General features: G+C 44.4%; 2 protein-coding genes across 2 annotated transcripts in view; one reads left to right on the top strand and one right to left on the bottom strand.

Moving 5' to 3' along the window:
• The window catches only part of KIF15 (kinesin family member 15), a 46,166-nt gene extending 25,563 nt beyond the window's left edge, over positions 1-20,603 (bottom strand). Inside the window, exons 1-13 of the mRNA XM_053669445.1 lie at positions 20,411-20,603; positions 18,855-18,897; positions 18,168-18,351; positions 16,089-16,165; positions 12,454-12,491; positions 9,268-9,365; positions 8,055-8,234; positions 6,802-7,011; positions 4,904-5,029; positions 4,618-4,740; positions 1,966-2,089; positions 1,375-1,451; positions 949-1,158 (exon numbers count right to left, since the gene is read on the bottom strand). Coding sequence (XP_053525420.1) covers positions 949-1,158; positions 1,375-1,451; positions 1,966-2,089; positions 4,618-4,740; positions 4,904-5,029; positions 6,802-7,011; positions 8,055-8,234; positions 9,268-9,365; positions 12,454-12,491; positions 16,089-16,165; positions 18,168-18,351; positions 18,855-18,897; positions 20,411-20,429 — 1,509 coding nt within the window. The 5' untranslated portion in view covers positions 20,430-20,603. The remainder of the gene's footprint in view (positions 1-948; positions 1,159-1,374; positions 1,452-1,965; positions 2,090-4,617; positions 4,741-4,903; positions 5,030-6,801; positions 7,012-8,054; positions 8,235-9,267; positions 9,366-12,453; positions 12,492-16,088; positions 16,166-18,167; positions 18,352-18,854; positions 18,898-20,410) is intronic.
• Positions 20,604-20,606: 3 nt separating this feature from the next.
• On the top strand, positions 20,607-26,621 carry KIAA1143 (KIAA1143 ortholog). Its single transcript, XM_037148283.2, has 3 exons — positions 20,607-20,795; positions 24,454-24,598; positions 25,253-26,621. Exons 1-3 carry the CDS (start codon positions 20,688-20,690, stop codon positions 25,462-25,464), a joined length of 465 nt encoding a protein of 154 aa, XP_037004178.2. The 5' UTR covers positions 20,607-20,687; the 3' UTR covers positions 25,465-26,621.
• The last annotated feature ends 501 nt before the right edge of the window (positions 26,622-27,122 follow it).

Raw genomic sequence — 27,122 nt, 5'->3', positions numbered from 1 at the left:
ACCACCGAGGAAAGCAGTGTGGCACGTGTGGTCCCCGACTGCATGGGTGCACGTCCTACAACTCCGTGTTCTCTGTTGGGCTCTGCACCCTTGCCACAGTCACGCAGACACCTGGGAAGCGAGCATAAGGACACTCGTGCAGCTGACTCTTCATGCAAAGGAGACTGCTTATATTAACTGCACAAAGAATAAGGAAACTATGACCAGGATCGATGCCCTCCAAGATAAGCTATGTGAAAAGGGCATCTTTTCTGCAGAAAAGAACGAGTGGTGAGCTGCCTTTTTCACAAAAGGACAAAAGGTAAAAATATACATACTGGCCTGAATATGCACAAAATCTCGGAAGACATACAAAGTTGATAACCAATTATCTTTATTTTTATTTTTTTAACATTTTATTTTATTTATTTATTTTTAAATATTTCATTTATTTATTTTCAGAGAGAGGGGAAGGGAAGGAGAAAGAGAGGAAGAGAAACATCAGTGTGTGGTTGCCTCTCATGTGTCTCCCACTGGGAACTGGCCTACAACCTAGGCATGTGCCCTGATTGGGAATCAAACCATGATCCTTTGCTTCACAGGCCTGCGCTCAATCCACTGAGCTACACCAGCCAGGGCTGATTATCTTTATTTTTAATGATGTGCCTGGATTAGCTATCCATCCTTCCCAGGCGAAAGGAAACCCAACAAAGAAACCTCAAAGGGACTCGATCCAGGGAACCACAACTGCGCACGGGTGTGAACTAGACCTGACCCGCTGGGTGCAGTGCTTTTCCCTTCAGGTTTTATAATTTGGGGGGAAAAGGTCAGTGGGGGGTGGATGCTACAATCGTACTGCCAGTTTAATTCATTCAAACACCTTCTGTTGAGTTGCAAGGATGTGGCGACACCTTTACTTGCCGTTGACGGCCTTTGCACTCAGAAACGCCGCAAGCGTCACGCACTCACTTGTTCTCGCAGAGTCTGGATCTCGTCCCTCAGTTCTGACAGCAGCCGGTCCTGCTCCTCAGGCAGAAAACTCCCCCGCGACTCCCGGTGGAGCTTCTCCAGGCGCGTTATTTGGTCCTCTCGGAATTTCACAATCATTTTGTTAGACTGAATAAACTTCTCTTTTTTGAGGGTGAGGTCCTCTAGTTGGGTAACTTTCTCTACCAGAGACTTTAAAAATATTTCAAAAGTTGGTTAAATGTGAAAAACCAATTCATCTTCCCTAAGCAGCAAACACTAACTTCTCACTTCAAGGCAAAGTGAGATTTTTCACAGCTTTCCTTGTTTTACTTACTGGTGCCATTTATTCCTCTGAGAGGCGTCACTCACTCACACAGTGAAGCCTAAAATTCTTGCACCCCCCCTAACACTAGCTCAGTTTCCTACCTTCTTCTCTTGTTCACACTTCTTAAACAGCATCATTGCCTCTTGGAAATACTTCACGTAATCAGTCTCATCTTTGTCTGTAATCGACCCAGAAGAAAGGGAAAGGGGGAGAAATGTTTCTCTCTCAGGTTTGAAAACCAGGAGGTGAGCTAAGGCGGCCTCTGACTGACTGCTCTCCGTCTGTGAGAATCAAATTACTAGCTGCAGGTCATGGATTTTAAACTAACCCAGTCCACACGTTAGCTGTTCCTTAAAGAAAAGCCTCTCTCGTTCTACTTAGTAAACACACAAAGGTTACATACGATACAACCGAATCCTAGAAGTAGATCAAAATGAGATTTATTAGTACGTCTTCCTAGCCCTTTTATTATTCAGATCATTTCTGCACCTGCTCCCCAGATAGCTCCCAGAACCCAGCACTATGGAATCCGTTCCAGACCCAGCACCACGTTCCTCCGCAGGTGAATAAAGACAAACGGACACTTGTGGGAAGACACAGGCGGCCTTATGGGGGTGGGCCTGGCACGGGGGGTGCTCACAGCAGTGCCCGCGATGGCCTCCCTCCGGTACAGGGCGCTGTGCGCATCTCACCTCTGGCCACAAAGGGCTGTGCCGCCACTTGCCCCGGAGTAAGCTGGGCCAGCTGCTCTCTGAGCCTCTTCACTTCAGCTTGGAGCCGGCTCACGTTGCCTTGGGTGTCCTCGTTTACCACGGCCTGTCCAAGGATTTTTTAAGAAGCATTAAAAGAACATTTTGTGAAAAACTAAAAGAACAACAACAACAAAAAGAATGCTCTGGGAGAACTACAGTCTTATGTTTACATCTGCATGCCTCGGAGGGGTTCTCTGGTGAACAGTCACAAGGCCACCAAGATGGCGAGCTGTCGAGGGGAGGGAGTCTCCCCTCCCTGGGTTCAGACCCCCAGCCAGAGACTCTCCCATTTCACCACGCCTCCTGCCATCTGCTCCCACTTAGGTCCCCGCTCTGTTGAGTAGCCCTGGCCCCTGCTGGGCCGGGTCACCCCTGCAATCTGAGTATGTGTATCACACACTGCTTTCTTCCTGACCTCTGGGACAGACAACCTTGCCCCCATGGAGAAAAGTACACCCTCCCATGGGTGTGATGGACTACAGGGCTGGCCATCAGCTTGGCAGAACCCCCCCCTCCAAAGGGCTCCAACCCTGTATGTCTTAACAGCACCTCCTGGAGGGAAAGGTTGGTATCACAGCTCCATTTCTGTTTTACCACTACATTTAATGTCTGTTTTAAAGAAATGTCTCTTTAAGAAATTTTCTTCAAGAATGTCTTATTTGAAATAACGTCTAAAAAGTTGAAAAAGACTCATAAAACCTACAGGGTGAGCCCTGGCTGGTGTAGCTCAGTGGATTGAGCACAGGCCTGCGAACCAGACAATTGCGGTTCAATTCCCAGTCAGGGCACATGCCTGGGTTGCAGGCCGGTTCCCTGCAGGCCAGTTCCCAGCAGGGGATGCACGAAAGGCAACCATACATTGATGTTTCTCTCTCTCTCTCCTTCCCTTCCCCTCTAAAGATAAATAAAATTTAAAAAAAAAAACCTACAGGGTGATAACAAGAGACAACTGCTGAGTACCAACCAGATAAAAGGGACCCAGCTATGAAATACCCAACACTCCAGTGAGGAAAAAGCCCCAAGGTCTAGTGTTCCAATCTTTTTTTTTTTTTTTTTTTAGATTTTATTTGTAGAGAAGAGAGGGAGAAAGAGAAAGAAAGAAACATCAAATCAACGTGAGAAAGAAACATCAATTGATTGGCTCTCGTACACACCCTGACCAGGGATAAATCCACAACCCAGGCATGTGCTCTGACTGGGAATCGAACTGGTGAACTTTTGCTTTGCGAGATGACACCAAACGGAGTCACACCGGTTGGTGCTCATGCTCCCTCTTAAGCCAGGTCTGCACATTAGGAAAGATCTAACAAGTGCACCTTAAATAAGTCCCAGATGTCCTAGCCACTTTCGCTGCAACAGGGGACGTACCATTGATCGTGACTAGTGTGTGGCTCCTGGTTGTGCTGTTTCCTGTGTTTAAGAAGCCGTCCCTAGTTGTTCTGATTCTTAAGGCCAGGCTCATTACAAGGTGCTCCTGTAAACTCTGACATCACTGTCACATCAGTGACCTCATAATTCTACTCATTCCTGCAGGTCTCTACCCTCTAAAAACTTGCGATCAGTCCCAAGAAATAGGGTCGGGAAGCTCTAATGACTTTCCCTCCTAATAGTACAAATGCCTCACAAGAGGGTCATAGTCCAATGAAATGAATGAAACTAAGCCTACCTTCCTCCTGACTTACCCAGGGAAGAGGAAGATGGACCCCTTCACTCCTACATGATAAGATAATCAGGAGTCTAGTTTATGGGTAAGAACAATCAATTTCTTCTTTGAAAGACAGAAGAACCCTGGCTGGTGTGGCTCAGTGGATTGAATGCTAGCCTGTGAACTGAAAGGTGGCTGGTTCAATTCCCGGTCAGGGCATATGACTGTGTTGCTAGCCGTGTCCCTAGTTGGGGGGGCTTTTCAGAGGTAACCGATCAATGTTCCTCTCATGCATCAATGTTTCTCTCCCTCTCTTTCTCTCTCCCTTCCCCTTCTCTAAAAAATGGATAAATAAAATCTTTTAAAAAAAGATACAAGAAATTAATCTGCCAATTGAGGGCATTATGATTCTTTCATTTGGAACCAAAGGGGGCTTCAACCTCTCCAAAACAAGTGGGGGTCTCCTTGGCCTTGTGCCAGTCTGCACCAGGGGTTGGCAGGTGCTGCTGGAGCACGGGCTGCACACCCCCGCTGCCCGCGTTGGAGAGCTGTATCGGATCCCAGCCTCGCCCCTGTGCTGACACTGTCTGTGGCCATGTTCTTTGTACACAGGCAGAGTTGAGTACTTAGGATGGAGACCACACAATCCAAGAAGACTAAAATGTTTACCATCCAGCCCCTTACAGGGTAAGTTTGTGACCGCCGGTGTACACATACATCAAAGAGGCTTCTTGTATATAAAGAAAAATGGACAACCCTTGTAGTTATAGGCAACATGAAAGACCAACTTCTTCAATGCCATCAAAGGCTAGGAAAGAGGATCTAGAAATCTTGCTTAGAGTTAAGATTTCACAATGAAATAAATAAAAGCTACTGTTAATATTAGGGCAGTCACAAAAGCGAGATACTACGAACTTAAGTATTTTTCTAATTACTCAGTATTTTACCTTATTTTTAATTAGCTTGGCTCTTTGAGCAAAATTCAGTGTTGACAGGGTTTCCCCAAAACACCTGGACCCAGGATGAACATTTGCAATTATGGCTGTTTTGGCATTACCTCCAAGGGAGTCCTGTTTAATGATACAAATGGACACATTTTCAGGGGAGAAACCGCAAGATTTTTTTTCAGCAAAGAAAATGTCCACTCTTAGCAAAAAGGCTGAGAAATCATCCAACTCTCAGCCATAGTGCACAACCAAAAGAAGGGCTCAGGAACCCAACCGTGCACTTTACCCGGAGCAGGAAGGTGAGCTTGGAGTCTCTGTAGCAAACGTGTCTCTGTTTTCCGTTGCCCACATCGACAAGCGCGGTAATCACTTGGCCCAGGCAGCTCAGCGATCGGTTGATATTACCTGCTTCCTGAGGCATACAAGAAAGACAAAAGTTTAGGTGCACTAGTTCCTTCTTAGTATTTTGGATTAAAATATACCTAGCAAGGTGACAATTCTGGATGGAAAGGCAAGTCAAGGACGTGACAGTTAAGGATAACATAACTTTTCAGCAAAAAGATGTCCTCAACTATCCCCTAACCTTTTCCTATTTGACACATATGGCAATGTTAGCATTCAAACACAATACAAACACAAAAATCATGTGAAAGAAAAAAACCATCGTCGCATCATCACCGTAACAGTTTCAAATGGACCTACTGGCAGTGATACAAACTAGAAAAGAACAGAGAAAAAAGTTTGAGCCGTGCATTAACAGACACCTTTTTTCATGCCTTTATGTTAAAACACATGCTACATTGTCAAGGTGCGGTAACTCATGACCTGCCCCCATGTCCTACAAAGTCATTGATGGAGTTATTACAAGCAAACTGTCTAATTCTCTAAAGTATAAAACCCCTTTAACATAGTGGTTTGGGGAGAAAGAGTGTTTGGGTTAAATACGTGATGCTGGAGTTTTACCGTAGGCAGCATCTTTCAATCACCCGGTCTGCAGTGGAGGCAGCAGAGGAGAGGGGAGAGTGGAAATCACCAAGCACAACACACCGAGTCTGAGCTGCTGCTCCGCAAAGCAGAAAGGCTGAGAGCGCTGTCCGGGGCCCAGGGCACCCTGTGTTCCAGTCTCCATGCTGCTCTTAGCTGTGCACTCCAGGAAAACTTACTTCAGTTTCTTTATATAGAAATGATTACAGTACCTACTTTCCAGACTTGTTGGGAAGGTTAAGTGAGTGAACATACACAAAGCATTTAGAAGAAGCCTAACGTATGTCCCACTGTAAACATATGCTTTTTCTTTGCTTCATATCTCAAAACAAATAAGCCAGAGATTGCCCAAAACTGCTTCAGAGCTCAGGAGGCTCAAATCTTTGCTTGTAATGCAAAAAGTAGACTCTCCTCTACCACTTCCAACTGTTTGCCCCCAGCCCTAACGTGAGCATCCTATAGAATCCACAGATCTTTTATGGACAATACATATATACTTACCGGCAATGCTTAGGGCAGAGAACCTGTGACCCCACTGTTAACACCCTGGCCTACGCCTGGGTGCTGAGCCCTCACTGCTGATGAATGAAGAAACAGCGCAGTTGCTCTTTCCCTCCAGGCTCCTGCTCATGAACCTGGCAGTGGTGGCCCAGATGGCTAAGTTAGTACAGAACAGACTTTCTGCATGAAAACACTCAAAACTTTTGTCTCTCAGTGTTTGGAGAGTTGAGAGCAAACCTGGCCAGGCATTCATCCTCAACGACCTCAGTGAACTTGCACCTCCAGCCCAGCCACCCACTGATCTACACTAAAGTGCCAAACTCACGTTGCATCCACAGTAACAATTAAGATGTCGCCCTGTGGGGCATGTGTCCCCACTCCTCCCTCCCTGTCCAAATCCTGGCCCCTTTGAGAACACAGCTCAGAGTATTCTTTTCCCATCCTTCCCGCAGGCAGTCCCTGCCACATCCCTTCCCTTCAGACCCCTGCTGCCACTTGTACTGTATCATCCCTTCTGGCATGAATTGAAATAGTGTTGCTACCTACAGACTTGTCCTATGTATGATCCTACCTAACAAAAACTTCTGTATCTTTTACAATTTCTTATTCCTTTGTAGCCCTCATAACACTTAACTTTGTATTGACTTCTAATAAGATTTCACACACAAGTTCAGCTGAAGACCATGATTCCATTCTTACCTTCAACCTCATCCCTTCTGCATGGGTGTCTTTCTGTCTTTCAGATCCTGCTAAATCCACCAGGTTGAGCAGGGAGGTTCGGATGTTCACAGTCTCGCTGCTTTTCTCCATCGACTCTATTGTAACTGTGAAGACTGCATGAGACCTCGAGGACTCTCTGTTCATCGATGTCGATGCCACTCGCCTGTTTCTCCATCCTCCAGACAACACCTAGGCAGAAGGAAAACATATCAGCACAACCGCCAAGTGGTCAAAACAGTCAAAAACATCAGCGCGAAGACTGTAAAAAGGAGGGAGAAAAAATGCTGATCTATCAAGGAACATATGCAAGGTAGTTTCCTTTCCCTTTGCTTTTTGTTCCCTCTCCATGTTATGAAAGAGAACAAACAGGGAATCAGAAGGCAGGCATAGGATCTAGAATCGGTTTTGCCATTTGCTATCTGTGTTAACTTAATGGAAATCAAAAAATCTCTCTGAAACCATCTTTCCCCTAGATGGTGAGAAAGCTAGACAATATAAATCTTGGAATGACCTCCACACCCCCAGTTTTGTCAGCTTTCAGTCCACCAAGTACTTGTTCTCCTTTCCTATTCCCTATGGCAAGCAGGATGCACAAAGGTTCAGTCTGCAGGCTCTGGAATTAGATGAACATGAGGTCAGCCCCTGGTTCTACTATTCACTAGTTGTGTGGTCTGTAGCCAGCTGAACCTTTTCAAAGCGCAGGACATCTCAATCTGTAATATGCATACTAACCACTTGGGGATCCTGTTAAAATTCATATTCTGATTCAGTACGTGTAAGGTGAGGCCTCAGATTCTGCATTTGTAGCAAGCTCCCAGGTGGCACTCCCAGTCTGAGGACTCTGTTAGGAGCGGCAAGGACACAGTATGTGCAGCTGGTTTGGAGAACACAGATCCCTGAAGCTCCTCAAAGCAGCAGCTCCCAGGAGGACCCACTAAAGAAATATGGACACTATGAAATGTCCCCGTGTCATCCAGGGTGGTTTTTAAGAGTGCCTAACTGGAATGAACAGCACCAAAACAGTGCAAAATCAAGAGGCGCAGAGTCCTGTTCTAATAAAGGGGAGATCTAAAAAACACTGTCACACTCTTTTTTCTTTCCTTCTCATGCACATTCTGTGTTGTGTCTCTACAGAATATTTTTAGCAGCTCTGTTCTCGCTTTTGCTGAGATCAAGGTGCATCTCACAGCCTGTATCAGTGTCTAAGGGTCGAGATGCTGTAGTCCAGGTACCTGGTAGGCCCCAGCAGCCGAGGTCACCACCTGCTCCACTGCTCCGACCACAAAGACCCCCTTCTTGATGTGCTCCCTTAGGTACAGTCCAGCGGATGCAGAGTCCAGTAGGTCATAGATCTGCTCGTTGTAGATCTCAATAAAGGAGCACTTACAGAGGAAGCTCTTCCCAGCTCCAGCCTGTACAGAGAAGCCTGGTTTAGATGTATTATTTTTGTGCATGCATCCCCATCTTTCATGAGTATTAATCTTTCACTTGCTTCCCAAGTATAAATATTCTACATTCTTATCCTTTACACCATAAAAGATACCTAAATGCCAGTTTAAAGCTCCCTGTTGAAAATTTAAAAAATATTTCAGGTATTTTTAGGGGGATAGGAAGAAGGAGAGGGAGAGAAAAACATTGATGTGTGAAAGAAACATCTATCAGTTGCCTCTCACACACCAACTGGGGACGTGGCTCACAATCCAGGCATGTGCCCTGACTGAGAATCGAACCAGTCACCTTTCGGTCCACAGGCTGGCACTCAGTCCACTGAGTCACCACAGAAATGCACGGCACTAAACATTTCGCTGGCATGCAATGTGTGTGTCTAACTGCAGTGGTTAGGAAGTTTCTATAAAGGAATAAATGTGTGTGTGTGTGTGTGTGTACACACACATATCAAGTTTCCTTAAAACATAGAACAGTAATGGCTGCTACGTCTGAAACTCACCAAGTTAAAGAAGCACAATTGTGAGAATGGCCTAATCTGGGAGCCCACAGATTGGATCCCTCATCCAATGGAAGAGGGAAGCCCACATCCCCAGGATGATGGAGCCACACTACATGTGAGCAAGGAGATCACAGGTGGTAGCAGGTGCAGAAAGGGGGTATGGAAGGACCTGTCACTACTGGACGTCATGAGGACCTATGAACACCTGCAGTCGGTCGTGAGCTTAGGTAAAGGTAGGTGATGAAGCTCAGTGAACCTGTTTTCCTTGGTTCAGATTTTCTTTACAATTTCCCTCTTGTAAAATCTGAAAGCCTAGGAAGCACGACAATGAACCCAGCAATCTGGGTTCATGGATGATGCATGTTTTATAAACTGAAAGCTTTTAGAAAATAAAAACACCAGCCTGTCCACATTGTAAAGTACCATCCCCTCCATGTATTACGACTAATAGCTAACTTCTCAAAATAGAATTGCTCATTTTTTACAGGAAGCTTTACCTTATCTTTTTCACGATCAATTAAGGAAAACAAATATTCAAAACTTCGTGGGATTACTCCTCTCAGGTTATGAGAAAAATTGTCAGATTCAGATGGTCCTAAAAATGTAAAATATATAGCTGTTCATTTTAGTTCTTAATACAGGAGTCCTTCAAAATGACAACACTGAAAGGCAATTTAGACAAAATAAGAGGACACATTATATAATCAGTTTCCTACCTATGATGCCAAATAAGTTAAATTTGAGTCTGAAAGATCACTCAATAGAACCTACCAGTGGGACTGAGGGAAAAACTCACAATAACCACTAACCAGCTCTAAAAAGTAGTTGTTGGTTAATAATTTAAAAAAAAAACATCTAGGTATACCAAGCTTGCAATTTTTCCTCCTGCCAGGTACCAAAAGGAGCAGAAATACCAAACAACTATACTTGACTTGTTACATGTAACACTCCGTCTTGTGGGCTGACCTGTTCACACTGGCTGTGTGGTCATAGGCTAGTTGCTTCTCTCAAAGTTCCTGACTATAAAATGAAATAATAATGGTAGTAACTACCTCATAGGTCATTGCTGAAAATTAGCATTAGCTAGTATCTTTTAAATTTGGCAGTAAAAGCCCAGGTGGTAAGAAAGATACTATAGGAATGTTTCAAAAGATTTCTATGGAGACAGAACAACCTAGAGTGCTCCTGTCTCTATGTGTAACACTGGGGAAAGGGGGAGATGTGAGTGGAGATGTAAATAGCAGGATTTTACAGAATACTAATTCTGCTATAGCTATATATACCAGAAAAAATTGTAACTAGAAAAGATCCAGGAGTTATTATAAATTTTAATATGCCTTAGAGACTAAAGGGACTAACAAAAGACTGGTGTATACCAGAAGGCACAGAAAAAAATGTTAAACATTATCATTGTGTTGGTGTGCTATACCTGGAATATATAAATAGTTCTTGTAAACTGTAGCTTAAAAATACATATCACAGTGGTACAAAAATGCAAGTACATGAACACATAGAACAAATAATATGAGCGTGCGGCTAGTTTTATAACGTGTTCTGGTAAGTAACGCAGAGGTGTTCCTCGCACTCGTTAAGGGCCCCTCCGCCCTCTGTCTCTACTTCACTGCCTGAGCTCCTGACCCCGCTCCCGCACCTCCCCCCCAGGCCCTCCTCCTCTTTTCAGCTGCCTGAAGTGATCCTATGAATCAAACATCCTTTTAATGCCTGAAGTAACCCTTTTAATCACACACATAGTTCTTTAAAAACAAACAAAACCTTCCTAGGACTGTACATCACAGGCAAACCAAAATCCAAAATCTTTGCCAGACCCTCCAGGACTTGGCCTCAGGGTACAACTCCAGCCTCCCTTCCTACTAGCCCCAGATTCTGGAAATCTCCACCCAGGGGCCAGGGGCCTTCCCGCTGTTCCTCAAATACTTTTCCGCACACTCCCATCTGGAGGCCTGTGCCTTTACAGTCCCTCTGCCTGGAAGATTCTTCTCACACATAGTTTCATGGCTCCTGTTCATTCCACTTAGTAATTCTATTTAAATGACCCCTCCTGCGAGGCCTTTGCTGACCCACCTACCTATAATAGCTGCCCAGACCCCCTTGTTGTTTTCCACCTTCTTTTCCTCTTCATAGCTATTACGACTTCTGGCATAATTACCAGACGTTTATTTGCTTATAATCGTGCCCCTCCCCGAGCAAATAAGCTCCAAGAGAGCCCGACACTCCCTTGTATTCGAGTGGTCCCTCGGAGCCTGGAAGAGTGCCTGGCATATTGGAAGTACTCAGTGGTTTATTGTTGTAACCTCAGAGAGGGGCAGACCTTCCTTATCACTACTTACAACTCAGAAACTATTTTTAAAAACTGCAATTCAGACACACAGAAATAAAAAACTTTACACAAATGAAAAACCCAGAGAAATCTGTAATCTGTATCTTAGACAAAGGGCCATACCTATTTTATAAAGAGTCCTCACAAATGAGTAAAAAAAGAGACAAGTTAATTTTTTTAATGGAAAAAAGACTTGAATGGGCATTTTACAGAGAGGCTAGTCAAACATCCAGTAAGCATATGAAAGGTGCTCAGTTGATATTAGACATCAGGGAATTGCAAATAAAACACCCACGAGAGAATACTAAACACCCTCAAGAATGGCTAAGAATGGCTACAATTTTCAAGCCGACAGTATCGAGTGTAGACAAGGGTGTGGAGCACTAGAACCTCTATGTATCACTGTGGAAAACTGTTGGCAGGATTTACTACCCCGAATACACATATACCGATACATATACTGTGACCCAGCAACCCCACTCCTAGATATGTATCCAACAGAAATGACTTTAAAAGATGGACACAAGAAAAAATGTCCACTGCAGCATTATTCACAGGGCCCAAACTGGAAATAATGTATTTTTCAGACTATACGACCCATTCCCCCCCAAATTGGGGGGGGGGGGTGCATCTTATAGTCCAAATGTGGCTTACCTGGCTTGCTGGGGTGAGTGGGGGTTGGCAGCGGCCTATGTTATTTATATTATTCAATATTTCACCATATTTTTTGCTTCAAACAATTTCCCCCCTACTTTCCTCCTCTAAAATCGGGGTGCGTCTTATGGTATGGTGAATTTTACAGTCCGGAAAATTCGGTAATCCAAATGTCTATCAACAGTAGAATTGAAAACTGTGGGACACTCATACAATGACAGACAGCAGCAGAACATGCAATAATATATGGGAACCCTGAAAGTTGATGCAGAGAGAGAGAAGCCACACATAAAGAGTACATACAGTAAAGTTTCATTTGTAAAAGTTCAAGAATAGGCAAAACCAGTAATGAGATAAGTCAGAGTAACACCTGCTTCGGGGGATGGGTGGTGGGCTCTGGACCTGGGTAGTGGTTACGCAGGCATATAAACAGACAAAAATGCACTGAACGCAGCTCAGAGACTGTTTATCGCGCACCTGCTTTGTTCTGGGCATCGCACTGGGAACACAGCGCTAACAGACTTTGCTCTCATGGAACTCAAACCAGACAGAAGCCTGGGAACCTCCCCCGATTTTACAAGGTCCACATTATGTATGTATAGAAATTATGCCTTCCCCCAAAATGTGCTGGGTGCTATCATCACAGGAAGAGTAGATTAAGCTAGCAAACGTTAATCTTTAATTTACTTACCCATCATAGTGAATGTTTTCCCTGAGCCAGTCTGTCCACTGTAAAAAGAATGTGTTATATATTATTTTTGCATGTGAAATTTGTAAGACTACCCTCCACTTTCATATGGTCTACTCAAGTATAGATTTCCCCCACAAAGAGCTGATTTCCTCTCTTTGAATCACATTAGGTAAAAAGTAAACGATCCAGTTTCTTTCTCTCCTCTTCTTCCACTCAGAGCTGCCCACTGTGGTCTAATAATCACTTCCGGGTCACACAACACAGCCACCGGGGTCTTCACGTACAACACTGGGCAATGACCTTGTGCCTGGTCTGCAGCCAAGTTTTTTCTCTCCATTTTACCTCAGATGTTTTCCTAAGTCAATAGAGGTCTACTTCACTTTTTTAGCTGCATAGTATTCTTCAACGTGTAATTTATTTAACCAGAACTAGACTTTTGTTTCTAGTTTTTGCAATTTTAAATAATGCAGCAATTTCTTTCCTAAATTCTGCCTTTAAGATACTAAAATGTATTTATTTAAAAATAAAGCAATTTTTAAAATCCTTATGTTAGGCCTTAATTTTTTAATAATCACATTTTATTTGCTGATTTGAGAGAGAAACATTGATTTGTTGTTCCCCTAACTGATGCATTCATTGGTTGATCCTTGGATGTGCCCCGACCGGGGACTGAACCCCCAACCTTGGTGTGTCAGGTGGATGCTCTCACCAACCAAGCTTCCCGGCCGGGCTGTAGGCTGAGTGTTCATGTGTAGGGCCTCAGCAACTCAGCTACCCCGAGGAACAGCAGTAACAAAACTCCAAGTTTATGCTGGAGACAGAGGTCCATCGGGATATCAAATGCCTTTAGCTTGGATTTATAGCACAAATACAAGATTTTGAATTTACTGTTTGGTTCAATGCCCTGAAAGCTAGAAAACAGTATGGCCTAGTTATTTACCCTTCTTGTGGAAGCAGGGAAGAAAAGTTCTTTGGTAACTCAGAACGAGAAATGGAGACTATCGAGTCCCCTACTGAGGAGCAAAGGGGACCGTGCTGACCATTACTCTAGAGTCTGACTGTCTCAGGAAAACCAGGACGTGTGCTCACCCAGCAGCTAAGTGAGCTGCTTCACTTGTTTCTCTAGAAGGGCTTTTCATTTCTTCCCTCAACTACAAATGCAACTTCCATTAAGTTATTAATTAATACACCACAAATTAAACATTACGATTAGTGTGCCTACAGGATCTTCTTAAAGACATATGACCTCTAAAGATATATGACCTCGGGCAATTATAGCTGTTATTTCAAACTCATTTTTTAATTTTACCACTCAGAAAATTCTGTGGAAAGAGAAATATTTCTTCTCTTGAGAAGAAAAATGAGAAAAGTTATATGCCTCACTGCTCAAGAGAACATTTTGTTCTGCTGAATGCAATTAAAGAATTACAAAAGACAAATTTCCAAGGAAAAATGTACCTACAATATAAAGTTAAGCTTTAAACTTATTTTTCATTTTCTCGTGTTTTGAGCCAATGATAGATGAATCAAGGCACACACCTATACAGAAAGCATCAGCTCCTCAAAATGAATTATATAATTCACTACTTCCTATTAAAAACCTCTAGTTATAAATATAAAAGTCTATTGCTAGGGCCCTGACCAGTGTGGCTTGGTTGGGTGTCCCTCAAAGTGCAAAGTGCAAGGTCGTGGTTCAATACCCGGTAGAAGCACAGGCCTAGGCGATGCGTTTGGTCTTGGACAGGGTGTGTAGGAGAGGCAACTGATGTTTCTCTCTCACATCAATGTTTCTCTCCCTCTCTCTCCGACCCTTCCCCCCTCTCTAATAAAATATAAAAATAAAAAGTCTATTGCTAGGTTCCTGGCTGGTGTGGCTCAGTTGGCTGGAGTGTCGTCCTGTGAAGCAAAAGGTCGAAATTTCCATTTCTGGTCAGAGCACATGCCTAGGTTGCAGCGTGGTCCCTGGTAGGGGCATGTACAAGAGGCAACTGACCGATGCTTCTCTCGCTCATCAACGTTTCTCTCCCCTCTTTCATGCTCCCTTCCCTTCTCTCTCAAATCAATAAGCAGGTCCTTGGGTGGAGATGAAAAAACAAAGTCTATTGCTAGGGATGGTCAGAAAGGGGTAAATCAGTCAAGGAGATGTAAAGCACAGCGTAGGGAATACAGTCAATACCATCGAGATAACTATGTACAGTAGCAGGGAATGCATCCAGCTGCACTGCAGGAGCACGACACAGCTGCACTGCAGGGGGGTGATGGGCAGTGGAGGAGCTGACCTAAGTAACTGTAGAAAATGGGGCTTTGACTGGAAATTGTAAGGCTTCAAAGAATTAAAGGATCTGTTCATAAACATTGTACTCAGTAAACTTGTTTCTCACAGGGGTACTGTGGTTGAACAAAGAAATACATGGATGAGAAAAGGCGGGAGCCAGGTTTCTCATGGTCAGCATGGGAAGTTACAGAGAAACAAGAAAGGCTAGCATGAACCCATGTGGATTCTAAATCTTTGGATTAGAGTCAGAGACATCAGCATGAACTGTCATTTAGCTTAATACAGATGCAAATGCAGAGACAAAGAAGCAACTGTACACACATATGTATGCATGACTTAGTATCTCTGGTACCTAGCTCTGTTTGAGAAGGCCCAGGAGCAATGATACCCCAGCAGCAACAAACACACCTAGTGCCCAGATCTCGGTTCCTTAGCACCATTCTCCAGTAAAGCAATCAGGGCTCTTTGGCAAATGGCTGATCTTAGGCCTGGGACAGGGAAAATACAAGATGAGCCAAGAGCTTCTTATAGCACCAGAAAGTAGGCAAGTGCTGAAAAACCCAAATGGATGTGATATGTCCACAGGACACAGAGATAAACCTCAAACAGCTCCAATGGCCAAGCTAGAACAATATGAGCAACAAGAAAAACATAATGTAGTACTAAAAATAATATAACCCAAGTTATAAATATATACATCCATGACATACAAATATATACCTACATATATGTATGTGCTTGCTTGTGTGTGTGTGTGTGTGTGATGAATCTTCCTTACAGATTCCAAATACAGTAAATCCTCACTTAATGTCAATAGGTTCTGGGACTCTAAGTGAAACCGATATATAACAAAACCAGTTTTATCGTAGGCTAATCAATATACAAGAGTTGAGTTCCTGCGGCATCTTACCAAAGTTGTAACTAAATGGTATTCTTTGAGAACCTGTTGTAAGTAGACACACCTGTCCAGGTGATTATGCAGGTGGCGGCAATCTAATCACATGAGTCCTTACAGTTAGAGATCCTGTCCCATTTCTAGTTAGAGGGTGACGTGACTAAGGAAGAATCGAGGTTGCATGCTGCTGGGTTTGAAGACCAAGAGAGGGAGCCGTAAAGCCAAGTAATGTGAGTGGCCTGTCATGGGAAGAATGTGGATCCCCCCCTAGAGCTTCCGGAAGGGAACACAGCACTGCTGACACCTTTATTTCAGCTCAGTGAGGCTGTGCCAGTGTCTGACTTAGAGAACTGTGAGATAATAAATTTGTGTTGTTTCACCACTAAGTCTGTGGTACTCTGTTACATCAGCCATGGGAAGCACCTGTCACTGTAACCTTGCGTAAAGACACACACAGCAACTTACTATGCAAAGATGGTGCCATTGTAACCGCTCATGCACGACTCCACAATGCCTTTGGCCACGGCTGAGAACACAGACTCCTGCAAAGGTAAGCACCGAGCATGTTAACATTTCATAAAAACAAAAATATTCTTCCTAAACTGCATCCCGAAATATAACAATAAAAGTACTGTGCTTATATTTTTTAACATTTAACACTTGTGATAACATGGATATTCCACCCACTGTAGAAAAAAGGCTAAAACACTAAACTGACAAAACCTGAAATATGTTTGTGTCCACTAATCTCCATGACTAGAGATCTACAGCTCACTTCGGGACAGCACACAGCACTTTGTTCAGCACGTCGCAGGTAGTTACACTTGTATTAGCATAAAATGTGTAGCCCGATACGTACATCGGTGCTTTTCTCACAAACTTGTACTCGTGAATCTCATTTTTATTTTCATTGTAACATATAAATAGATGCAGTTTTATCAAGAAAACATGAATTCCTAGACCTGTACCATCTAATAGAGTAGCCATGAGCCAAATGTGGCTATCGAGCACCTGAAGTGTGGCCACTCCAACCTGAGATGTGTTGTAAGTGTAACACACACCTCTGATTTGGAAGGCTGAGCATGGAAAAAAAAAAAGGTCAAAGAAAATAGCTCATTAATAACTTGTTATATGTTAATTACATGCTAAAAGGATATTTTGGGTATACTGGGTTAAATAAAATACAGAATTAAAATTAATTTTACTTTTTTTAAAAGATTTTATTTATTTTTAGAGAGGGGAAGGGAAGGAGAAAGAGAGAGAAACATCAATGCATGGTTGCCCATCATGCAGGCCCTACTGGGGACCTGGCCTGCAACCAAGGCATGTGCCCTGGGAATTGAACTGGTGACCCTTTGGTCACCAGCATTCATATATCAGCATTCAATCCATTAAGCCACACCAGCCAGGACTGGTTTTTTTTTTCCAATTTTTTTTATGTGGCTACTAGAATGTTTTAAATTATACGTGTGGCTCACTTTACATTTCCATTGTCCAGCCATGCCCTAGATGAAAAAAAAACAAAAACAAAAAACAACTGAAGATCTAAATGTCTCACCGAAAACAGTCACGTGCAGGGAGTAATCAAGAGCTGGGATGTCCAGTACAGCAGCCATTAGCCACATGTGACTATTTAAATTTAACTAAAATCCAATAAAATTTAGAAGTCAGGTCATCAGATGAACTCACCACAATTCAAGTGCTCAATAGCCACAGGTGGCTGCTTTATCTGAGAAACTGAATTTAAAATTTTATTTAATCTTTAAATCGCCCACGTGGTTAGAGGCTACTGTAATGGACAGTACAAATACAGAACATTTCCATCACTGCAGAAAGTTCTATTGGATGGTGCTGCTGACTTGATGTTAACTAAATTGTCCTTAATTAGAGAAGCAATTATTGACACCATAGTAATCTCAAACCTCTCACTCCCTGATACAGACTGAATGTTTGTGTCCTCCCCAAAATGCATCTGTTGAACCCCCGATCCCCAATGTGATGGTATTTAGAGAAGGGCTTTGAGAGGTGACTAGGTCCCCTTCCCTCCCTTACTTCTCTCCCCTTCTCTCCCTGCTCTTCCACCTTCCATCTCTCCACCAGTGATGACAGTGAGGAGGCAGGTGTCTACAAGCCAGGAAATGAGTCCCCACCAGACCCTGGACCTCCTGACCTTGATGTTTTGGACTCCCCAACCCCAGGAACTGTGAAAAATGTTTTTTGTTTGGGACACTGAGTTGCAATACTTTTATTACACCTGCCACTGCTGACTAAGACACGCCCCTTACACCAAGCAGCGCCACTGTGCTTATCAATCTGAGAGCCTCTGAAAAGTACAGCTTCACTGACCACCGTCACTGGATGGACAGCTTGTCCTTCTGGTTTATGAAGGAAGAAAAATTATTTAATAAAATTAAATTTAAAATATTTATGGGATACTTGCCTTACCTGACAGCCATCAAACTAAACAGACCAGAAACAAACCCTCACAAATAACAGAATCTTACATGTTCCAAACAGAAAGGTAAGGGTCCAAACCACCCTTACCTGAGTAGCGTCCATGCCAGCAACGTGATCAAAGGTGAAGGTGCGGGGCTCGGGGTTGGAGTGCAGCCGGAGCGTCGTGGAGGAGAGGGCGGACACGCATGCGTTCTGCTCTCCATCTGCTGATCCGGAACCCTCCGCAGGTGGGCGAATCCGCACAAAGACTTTGATGGCATCACCTTCATTGCTAAAGACAAAAACGCAGCAGCGGAGTTCACCGGAGGAATGAACGCAAGAAAAGGATCTGCGGCTCATATTGCCTCTAGCGTTCCTATACTGACAGTTTCCCCAACCACACCCATGATTTACCCCATTCACTTCCTATAACCATCCCGCAGAACCCACCCTCTTTACTCCTTTGCTTCAGGAAAGTCATCTTCACAAGCCTTTATTTGAAATCAGCTCACAGGGAGTTGATTCCAAGGAGTTCCAAGCACTGCTTGTCCCTAGTCTCCCTCCAATAGCAATAACACAATGAGCCACCCAAGGGATGTTACCGATTCCATCTTCCAACCTGGGATGTGAGAGGGCAGGGGCTGAGGAGATGTAATACTTCTAAGTGGCCAAGGTCCAAGCTTAATTCCGAAATGAGTACCTCTCGTTTCAAGTACCCCTTACTATGCTAAGTGGTTATTTTAGAAAAACTACATCCCTGATTGTTTTGGTGTCACTAACAAGATTTTTCCTTACCTTGGCTGGTTAGACTGACAATTTGTCACACTGCGTAACTCATCTAGGAAAAAAGATAAGATGTCATTGAAGGTGTTTAAAAGTGCAACATAAAAACCCCGTTTTCATCCGGCCTGCTCCGCAGTTGCTGACACTCAGTCTCCTGACAGCAGGTGATCCAGGGCCCTGGCCGTGGTCTTCCTCTGTTCTGTCCACACTCATTCCACTGGTGACGACGTTCAGTCTCATGGTTTTAAATGCTGTGTGTATACTGATGATTCCCAGATTTAGACCTTCTCCTGGAACCACATTTATTGCCCACCTGACATCTCCAATGCGCTGTCCAACAGGCAAGTTTTCAAACTCAATGTGTCAGAAACTGAGCTCTTGATCACCCCCAACCCCCGACAGGCTTCTCCATCTCAATTAACATAGGCTTTGCCTTTCCAGTTCCGCGGGCCCAGACCTGTCAGTCCGAACCACTTCCTCCTCATACTCACACCCAGTCTGCTGGCCGGTCTTGGACCTACCTCCAACACACATCCAGAACCCTGCAACTTGTCAAACCCACCACCGCGACCGCGTGGAATCAAGGCAGCAATGGCCCTTACTTGAGTGACTACAATGGTGCGTCTCCCTGCTGCTCTCACTCCCTCATCGCCCACCTCCCATCTATTCTCAGCCAGCAGGCAGTGTGATTCTGTTTTTAAAAAGCCAGAGCGCTGCCTGGAGGGGCTCAGTGGTTTCTGAGCGCTGTCCTGTGAACAGGGCCCGTTTTGATTCCCAGTCAGGGCACAAGCCTGGGTTGCGGGCCAGGTCCCTGGTCGAGGGGGCGAGTGAGGCCACCGATCACGTTCCTTTCCCTCTCTGTCCCTTTCCACACCCTCTAAAGGTAAATAAATAATATCTTTAAAAAAATGCCAGAGATCAATATCTAGCCCACAGTGTGAGGAATTCCACTGCCCCACTGCCCAGTGGAAATTAGTACAATAAAAAATAAAAAAATAAAAGCCGTTTAACGCCTCTATAAATGGCCCTAAGGGCAAACAGCAGAGAATGACAAATCAAGTGAAGGAAATTTTGGAGAATCCTGTAAGAAAGGAGAAAGTCCGCCCTGGCTGGGGTGGCTCAGTGGATCGAGTCTCCAGCCCTCCCAGGAGAGAGACATGCTAAGACCGCGGTCACGTTCGCCCCTTCGGAAGGCGAGAGACGTGGGCAGACGCGGAAAGTGGTGACAGCCGGGGCCGAGCCTCAGGGAACGGAGAGAGGCAGCGGTCGGGGCGCTGGAAAAGGCCAGCTCCAAAACGCGCGGGGAGGGAAGGGAGAACGAGCCTCGCTCCGGGACAGCCCCGTGTCTGGTTCACCGCCCAGCCCAAGGGGAAGAAAGCTGTTCCATCGGGGTCTTCGAGGGACCAGGAGATTCCAGCGCCCTCAGCCGCTCAGGTGGCTCCCCACTTTCACACCCAGCGGCCAGCCCAGAGGGAAGCCCCGCGGCAGGCAGGGGCGGCCATTCTTTCCAGCCTGTATTTGGGGGCGGGGGCGGGACCGGGCAACGAAGCCCGAGGCTCCATACTTACTTTTGGAGCCGGGCGCCATGGCGCCCTCACCCTCGGATCCCGAGACCAATGCAGTGATGCCCACACCTCCAGGCGCGCTGCGAGCCGGGATTCCGCTGGCTCAAGATGGCCGCGAATTTGAATTTGGCGCCCTCCTCAGACGTTGACGCCAGCCCCGAGGCCGCCATGTTGCCCGGCCGTGCGTCCGGAGGCTGGGCCGGCGTGACGTCACGATGGGCGCCGCAGCCTCCGCACAGTCTCGAGGCGACGCGGGGAACCAGTCTTCCCCGGAGCAACCATGAGCAAACGCAACCAGGTGTCGTACGTGCGGCCAGCCGAGCCTGCGTTCCTGGCCCGCTTCAAGGAGCGCGTCGGCTACAGGGAAGGGCCCACGGTGGAGACGAAGGTGAGCCCGGGCCGGGGGCTGCGCCCAAACGCTCCCGCCCCGCCACTTCCGGCATCGGCTTAGTCCTGGAGGCCAGGTACTGACAGGTCACTCCCCTGTCACACCCGCGGCGGCCCTCGATCCGAGGGGCCCTCGGACCCCAGGCTGGTCGAGCGACTACAGTCTCTTGTGCCCAGGAAACTCTATCGTTTTCAGGGGGCTGCTCAGTTCTCGACAACGCCTGGAAGCAGGTAAAGCGCCTTGTCCCCTGGTAGAGGTTGAAGAAAGATCACTTTCATGTCTCTCACTCGCTTATTCCCAAACCCAAAATTAGCAGCGTGGATGGTAGGGTCGTCCGGTTTTCCAGATGAACTGAGGCCACTTGATGAAATGACCCGATGTCGTAGGCCTTGAGTCCGGAACATCTTTGGAGGAAGGCTCTGGATCTGTTCCTGTGCTTTTGCTTTTTTACATTAGAAAAATAGTATGTAAATGCCACATCTGAATAGTTTAGGGATGGGATCAGTGGGTCAAGCCCTAGGGTTCGGAGCCCTCCTAGGCTTCAACCCTAACTGGTTCACACCCAAACCTACCCCCTTACTAGGAAGAGACTGTTGGGCTCAGGGGATGTGTGGAGAAATAAAGAATTTACTCATTTAGCACTTCGTGTCTGGCACTTGCACTAAGACCCACCCCTCAAGGCACTTAGAGCTTAAGAGACAGACTGACTTACGCGAAATTACTCAATTCATTGAGTATGTGCTAATCCCAGGTACTGTGCCAGGCTCTGAAAGGCCAAAGAGATGGGATCCCCAAATGCCATATTCTTTAACCCCTCCCTCCCTGCTGGCCTCATGTCTGCCTTCAGAGGTCATGGCCTCTGATGTTTTTTGAAGTTATTCCTCCTCTCTTCTTCACTTTGTCCATATCATCTGTAATAATTCATATGGTTTTGAATTGCAATTACTTGCTCTCATGTGTTAGTGTCTTAATGCCTCTGTTTTTTTCCCACCACCTAGCACAGGGCCTGGCACTATAGTGGGTGACAAGTTACATTGGTTAGATGACTCTGCTTGTCATCAGGCAAGGCTTCATGGAGGAGGGGTGTTTAGGTTGGATCTGGAGCTAGGTAGGCAGGTAGATAGATATGGAAGGAGCAGCGTGCGTAAAAGTGTGTGGGGGGGTGAGTTGTGGGATGTGTGTAAAGGTGATTGAGGGGCTGCTGGAGGTAAGGCCACATGGACTATTCAGTAGGTGACAAGAAGCCGTTTTGGGTTAGGGGTGACATGATCAGGGAGTGACCAAAAACGGGCATGATGGCACAGAGGAAGAGGTTTGAGAAAGAGACATGGATTCAGCAATGCCAAAAATGTGAGACCTGAGTTTCTAGTTCGCCTGAGTCCTAGTGGTGATCGTGTTCATAGTTAACACCTTAACGACTATAGTTCAGATCGCTGTCTTAGGAGAACTCTGGAAGGAAAAGCTTTCCAATCAATACCACTGTTTGGGCTGATTTAGTCAACAGACTTTCCTTAAAGAGACAACCCACGTTCCTTGGTTTAATCAGTTTGGCAATATAACCAGCGTTCTAGTGATCTGTTAACAAAAAGAAAATAGTTTCTTAGATAACTAACTGAGTTCTAAATCACCTTATCTACCTTCTGGAGAGCTGATTCAGGGGTGGCTTTGCCCAGTCCTCAGGTTGCTGCCACTGTTCCTCGGCCGTTTCTCGTTTTCCAGCCAGTTGTATAAACATAAACTCAGAATTAATGATTCTCTATCTCACTGTAATGAACAGCAGGAGTGATTTTATTTCACTTCCCCGTTTCCTCAGCTAAAAGTAGTTATTAATTACCTACTTGTTTGTGGTCATTTATTGGAAACTTTCAGAGACCAATAGGCAGCACTCATGCACAATTAGTGAGCGGGTATCATTAAAGGAGCACCCTTGTCGGGTGATGGAGCAGACATGGGATGCAGACAAGATAGATGAGTAAAGTTCATTTTTCATCTTGTTGGTCATTCAAGAATAGATCAGCAAACATTTCTTGTCCCAGCAGTTGGAGAGCCTCTGTGTTTTTAGATACAGGCAGCCATTTAGTGGGGTAGAGAGGAAAACATTGATAACGCAATGTGTGAAGCTACCTGTGAGCACTGTGCGCAGCGTGAGGAGGGGCAGGTGTGATCAGGGAAGCACTTCTAGAGGATCTAGGTCAAGGGCGTAGCTTGAGCTGGAGTTAGGCAGGTCAGGGGTGGTTTCTGGGCATGGGGACTGTAGAGGGAGGGTGGGCCCAGGCGCTGATGTGCTCGTGGATCTGCAGTACCCAAAGCTGGCTGGAGCTCAGCGGCTGGCGCGCGGTGGAGGATAATTCTCTGGTGACAGGGCAAGGCCAGAGTGGCAGGGCTTCGTTGTCCAGTGTGGGGGACAAGGAGGACTCTGTGAGAGGGTGACGAACACGATTAGCTGTTTGCATAACGTGTGACCATGTGCAAGACTTTCAGTCAATCCAGCAGTTCCACTCCCAAGAATTCATCTTATATGTAAGTTTGCAAAAGTGAACCAAAACATGTGAAAAAATTTTATCATAGTGGGAAAAAGCTAGAAACAAGCAAAAGTTTTCATTTATAAGGTACCGGTCAGACCATGAGGGGATCATATAATTAAGTAATAGGCACTGGTTTTTAAAAATAGATCTTTCCATATGTATCTCACGGTATTGTGCAAAGATAGTGCTTGAGTAAGAAGGTAGGGGGTGGGGCTTTTACGGTATCTGACATATTTAAGAAATCTGAATCAACTGGCTAAAGGTTACATGTATATAGTGAGTACATAGTTTCTGTTATTCTTTATACTTTTTATGTTTGGGAAATTCATAATTTAAAAAGAAAAGAAAGCATATTAGCCCCGGCCGTGTACTGAAAAGTCACCAGTTCAATTCCAGGTCGTGGCACATGTCAGCTTTGCAGGTGATCTCCAGTTGGGACTTGTACAAAAAAATAACCCATCAGTGATTCCCTCACCTAGCAATGTTTCTCTCCCTCTCCTTCCCTTCTCCCCTCTCTAAAAAATGAGTAAATAAATAAAATCTTTAAAAAAAATCAAAGCACATCACATCGCAGCGTGTACAGTGACCTGTTTGTACACACAATACTTTGTGTACCTCTGTGTTTTTACACACTTAGGAAGCAGCTAATAGGCTACTTCCAAAACAGGCTGTTCGGAGGCGAGATGAGCAGAGGTGGGAGAAAGAGTGCCTTTTACTTTCTGCTTTCTGTACTTGGCGGCGTTTATTTATTTTCTTGTCACAGTTTGAGAAGAGATGGCAGTGGCAAGGGTTGATGAAGAGCAGAGACAAGTGATGTGGTTCCACACTGTCCCAAGCAGGTTGGGAGACCCGGCAGCGGTGAAGCAGAGGGCCCCTAGCACTGGGCACTGCAGCGGGGGTCCCGCCGAGAGGGGGGAGGCTGATCCCTTGGCATGGCACCCCAGGGAGCTGGCAGCCAGACCGCTTCCCTACTTGGCAGGTTAGGCTCTTCAGAGTGACTTGAAAATTCATTGCCAAACACATTTCGTCAATGAAGTTACCCTTCTGACCTTAGTAATTACAATTTCTCATAGAGACGGTTGTATTTGGTTCCGGGTTAGCGACCTACAAATCGTGTCTGTGTTGTCCCCTAGAGAATCCAGCCTCAGCTCCCAGATGAAGATGGTGACCACAGTGACAAAGAAGATGAGCAGCCTCAAGTGGTGGTTTTAAAAAAGGGAGACCTGTCAGCTGAAGAAGTCATGAAAATTAAAGCAGAAATAAAGGCTGCCAAAGCAGGTAAGTCTGAGTGTAGTCGGTCTTTGTAACCATTTAAGGAGCCGGGAGTATGAAGTTACTTTATATAATAGTGTGGTATGTTTAAAGGAGGCAGTCCTAGGTTTAAACTTTGGCTTTCACATGTACCAGATGTGTGACCTTGAACAAGTTATTTCACCTCTCAACCTTGGTGACCTCATCTGTAAAATAGGAACAATAATTGTGCCTGCCTTATTGGGTTGTTATGAGGATAAGTGTGAATTTAAGTAAAAACATTTCGTTCCTTTAAAAAAATAGGTGGTTAGGTTCATAAACTAGTCACAGAGCTCTATGTAATTAGTGCCTGGAGTGTAGTATGCTATGTGGTATGTGTTTTATTATTTGTAACTATGTATTGCGTTGCTTTAGGGGAAATGGAGTTACAGTCATTTTTCAAAATAGTTAAAAACGCAGCCTTGCTGTAATTAATTTGGGACAACAGTGTTATGGAGCAGGTCAACAAGTTTTCACCAAGGGTCTGCGTGTAGCTGGTGGCAGTGGGAAGACCAAACTGAACCGAGTCCAGGTTTTCCTTAAATACAGTGTAAGGCGTTCTTGCCATGGGACTCTCTGATGAAGGCAAAACAGTGAGGAGAAAAAGGTTCTGAAACAAAAGGTTCTTTGTTTTTGCTGCAGACGAAGAACCAGCTTCAGCTGATGGAAGAATCATGTATCGAAAACCAGTCAAGCGTTCCCCAGATGAAAAATACTCAGGTTTAACAGCAAGCTCAAAAAAGAAAAAGACAAATGAAGATGAAACAAATAAGCAGGAACCAGTTAAAAAGAACTCACAAAAGCAAATCAAAAACAGTAGCCTCCTTTCTTTTGACAGTGACGATGAAAATTAGTAAGTATAAACATTTTGGGCTTAGTCTTTAGAAGCATATGGGGTGTTTTTAAAAATAATATTTTCTTATAAAGATAATACAAGTGCATTATAGAGAATTTAGAAAATGCAAAAAAAATTTAGTAAGATAAAAACTGTCTATTCATCAGTACTCCTTTGACTTTAAATGCTAAATCTGTAGACATTAACTCATACAGTATTAACACTTTGTTAATTCCCATCTGGGGTGTGTATGTATGTAAATTATAATTTTTAACAAAACTGAGATTATATTGTGTCCTCTATGCTGCTTCTCCCTTGACAATATATTTTGAGTATTTTTCCAGGTTAGTAATATTCAAACACCTGACATTAATGGCTACATTAATTTAATTTTGTAATTAAAAGATCCCTTATTGGATCTTTCTCATTAGCAAAACCCCACTTTGGGTGGAGGAGACAATAATGTGTCTAGTTAAGAACACTTCCCTGCCTCCCGCTCACAGTAGCCATTTGAGAGTTCCAGCAGGTTAAGAGATACAGGCAGGTCCTGTACAGGTAAGGATCTAATACAAACGATCTCGATACAAATTAGGGTCTATTGTATAACATTGTGACTGTCGGTAAAACTAAAAACAGAGAGATAAAAGTGAAGTCTGCTTAATAAAGCTACTAGGTTTTTTGATAAAAAAGGACAGATTTGGCAAGCGTGAACCTTTGTCCAGTTTCATTGAGAAATAGACATAAATCACTGTATAAGTTTAAGGCATACAGCATAATGGTTTCATTTATATCTATTGTGAAAAGTATTTGAATAGTTTTAAAGCTTTTGATGGTTACTTTCAAATTGCTTTGTAAAGAGGATTTTACCATTTTATGCTCTCCTCACCCGTGATTACAGCGCACCCGCCATGGGTTAGAACCAGTCTTTTAATTTCTGTCGACTTGATGTACTGAAATGGAGTTTACTAGTTCAATTTCATTGACATTTTCTTCGATTTACCAGGCAGACCAAGCTGTTCTTCATATTTAACAGACCATTTTGTATTTCTTTGTCCAATTAATTTTTTGATTTCCCATCAGTATACTCATATTTCTCTAATTTGTAAATTATGTAATCTATCAGTTCTTTTTGTTGTTGGTCTCTGTATCAGATAAAGAATCTTTGGATTACTTGGATTCTCTCATTGTTTTTATTTTTTACATTTTAAACTTTGTTCCCTCTGGAATTTATTTTGGTATATACCTTTTTTCTTGGATGATTAATTATTCTAGGACCTTATCTATTTCTCACTTGAAAGATCATCTGAATGGGAGACTTCTCCAGTTTGGGGGAGAAACACAAAAAAGCCAGAGCCTTTCAAGATCCTGCTTAACATCCTAACAATTTTCCTTATTACTGCGAGTCAGCCAGAACAATCACCGGCTGCAACCATCAGGAGTTACGAATTTCAGAGCATCCAGTCATGAATCTCGAACCACACCTGTCTCTCCCCCTTTTCAGAACTAGTGTAAAGAACACTCAAAAGTGACTCGTGTGAGTGGGCTGGGAGTCCTGAAATTGTCTCTCAGTTACATAGCCGCGGCCTGAAGGCATTCTGCAGTACTGTCCTTAAAGTACACTCGTTACATAAGCCAAGTATTTTCCTGGTCTGCGTCACTGCTGCATCTGCTCGTACC

This window comes from Artibeus jamaicensis, unplaced genomic scaffold (genome assembly GCF_021234435.1).
Source record: "Artibeus jamaicensis isolate MK-2021 breed Jamaican fruit bat unplaced genomic scaffold, CSHL_Jam_final contig_519, whole genome shotgun sequence".
NCBI lineage: Eukaryota > Metazoa > Chordata > Mammalia > Chiroptera > Phyllostomidae > Artibeus > Artibeus jamaicensis.
This window is presented reverse-complemented; position numbering and strand designations above follow the sequence as displayed.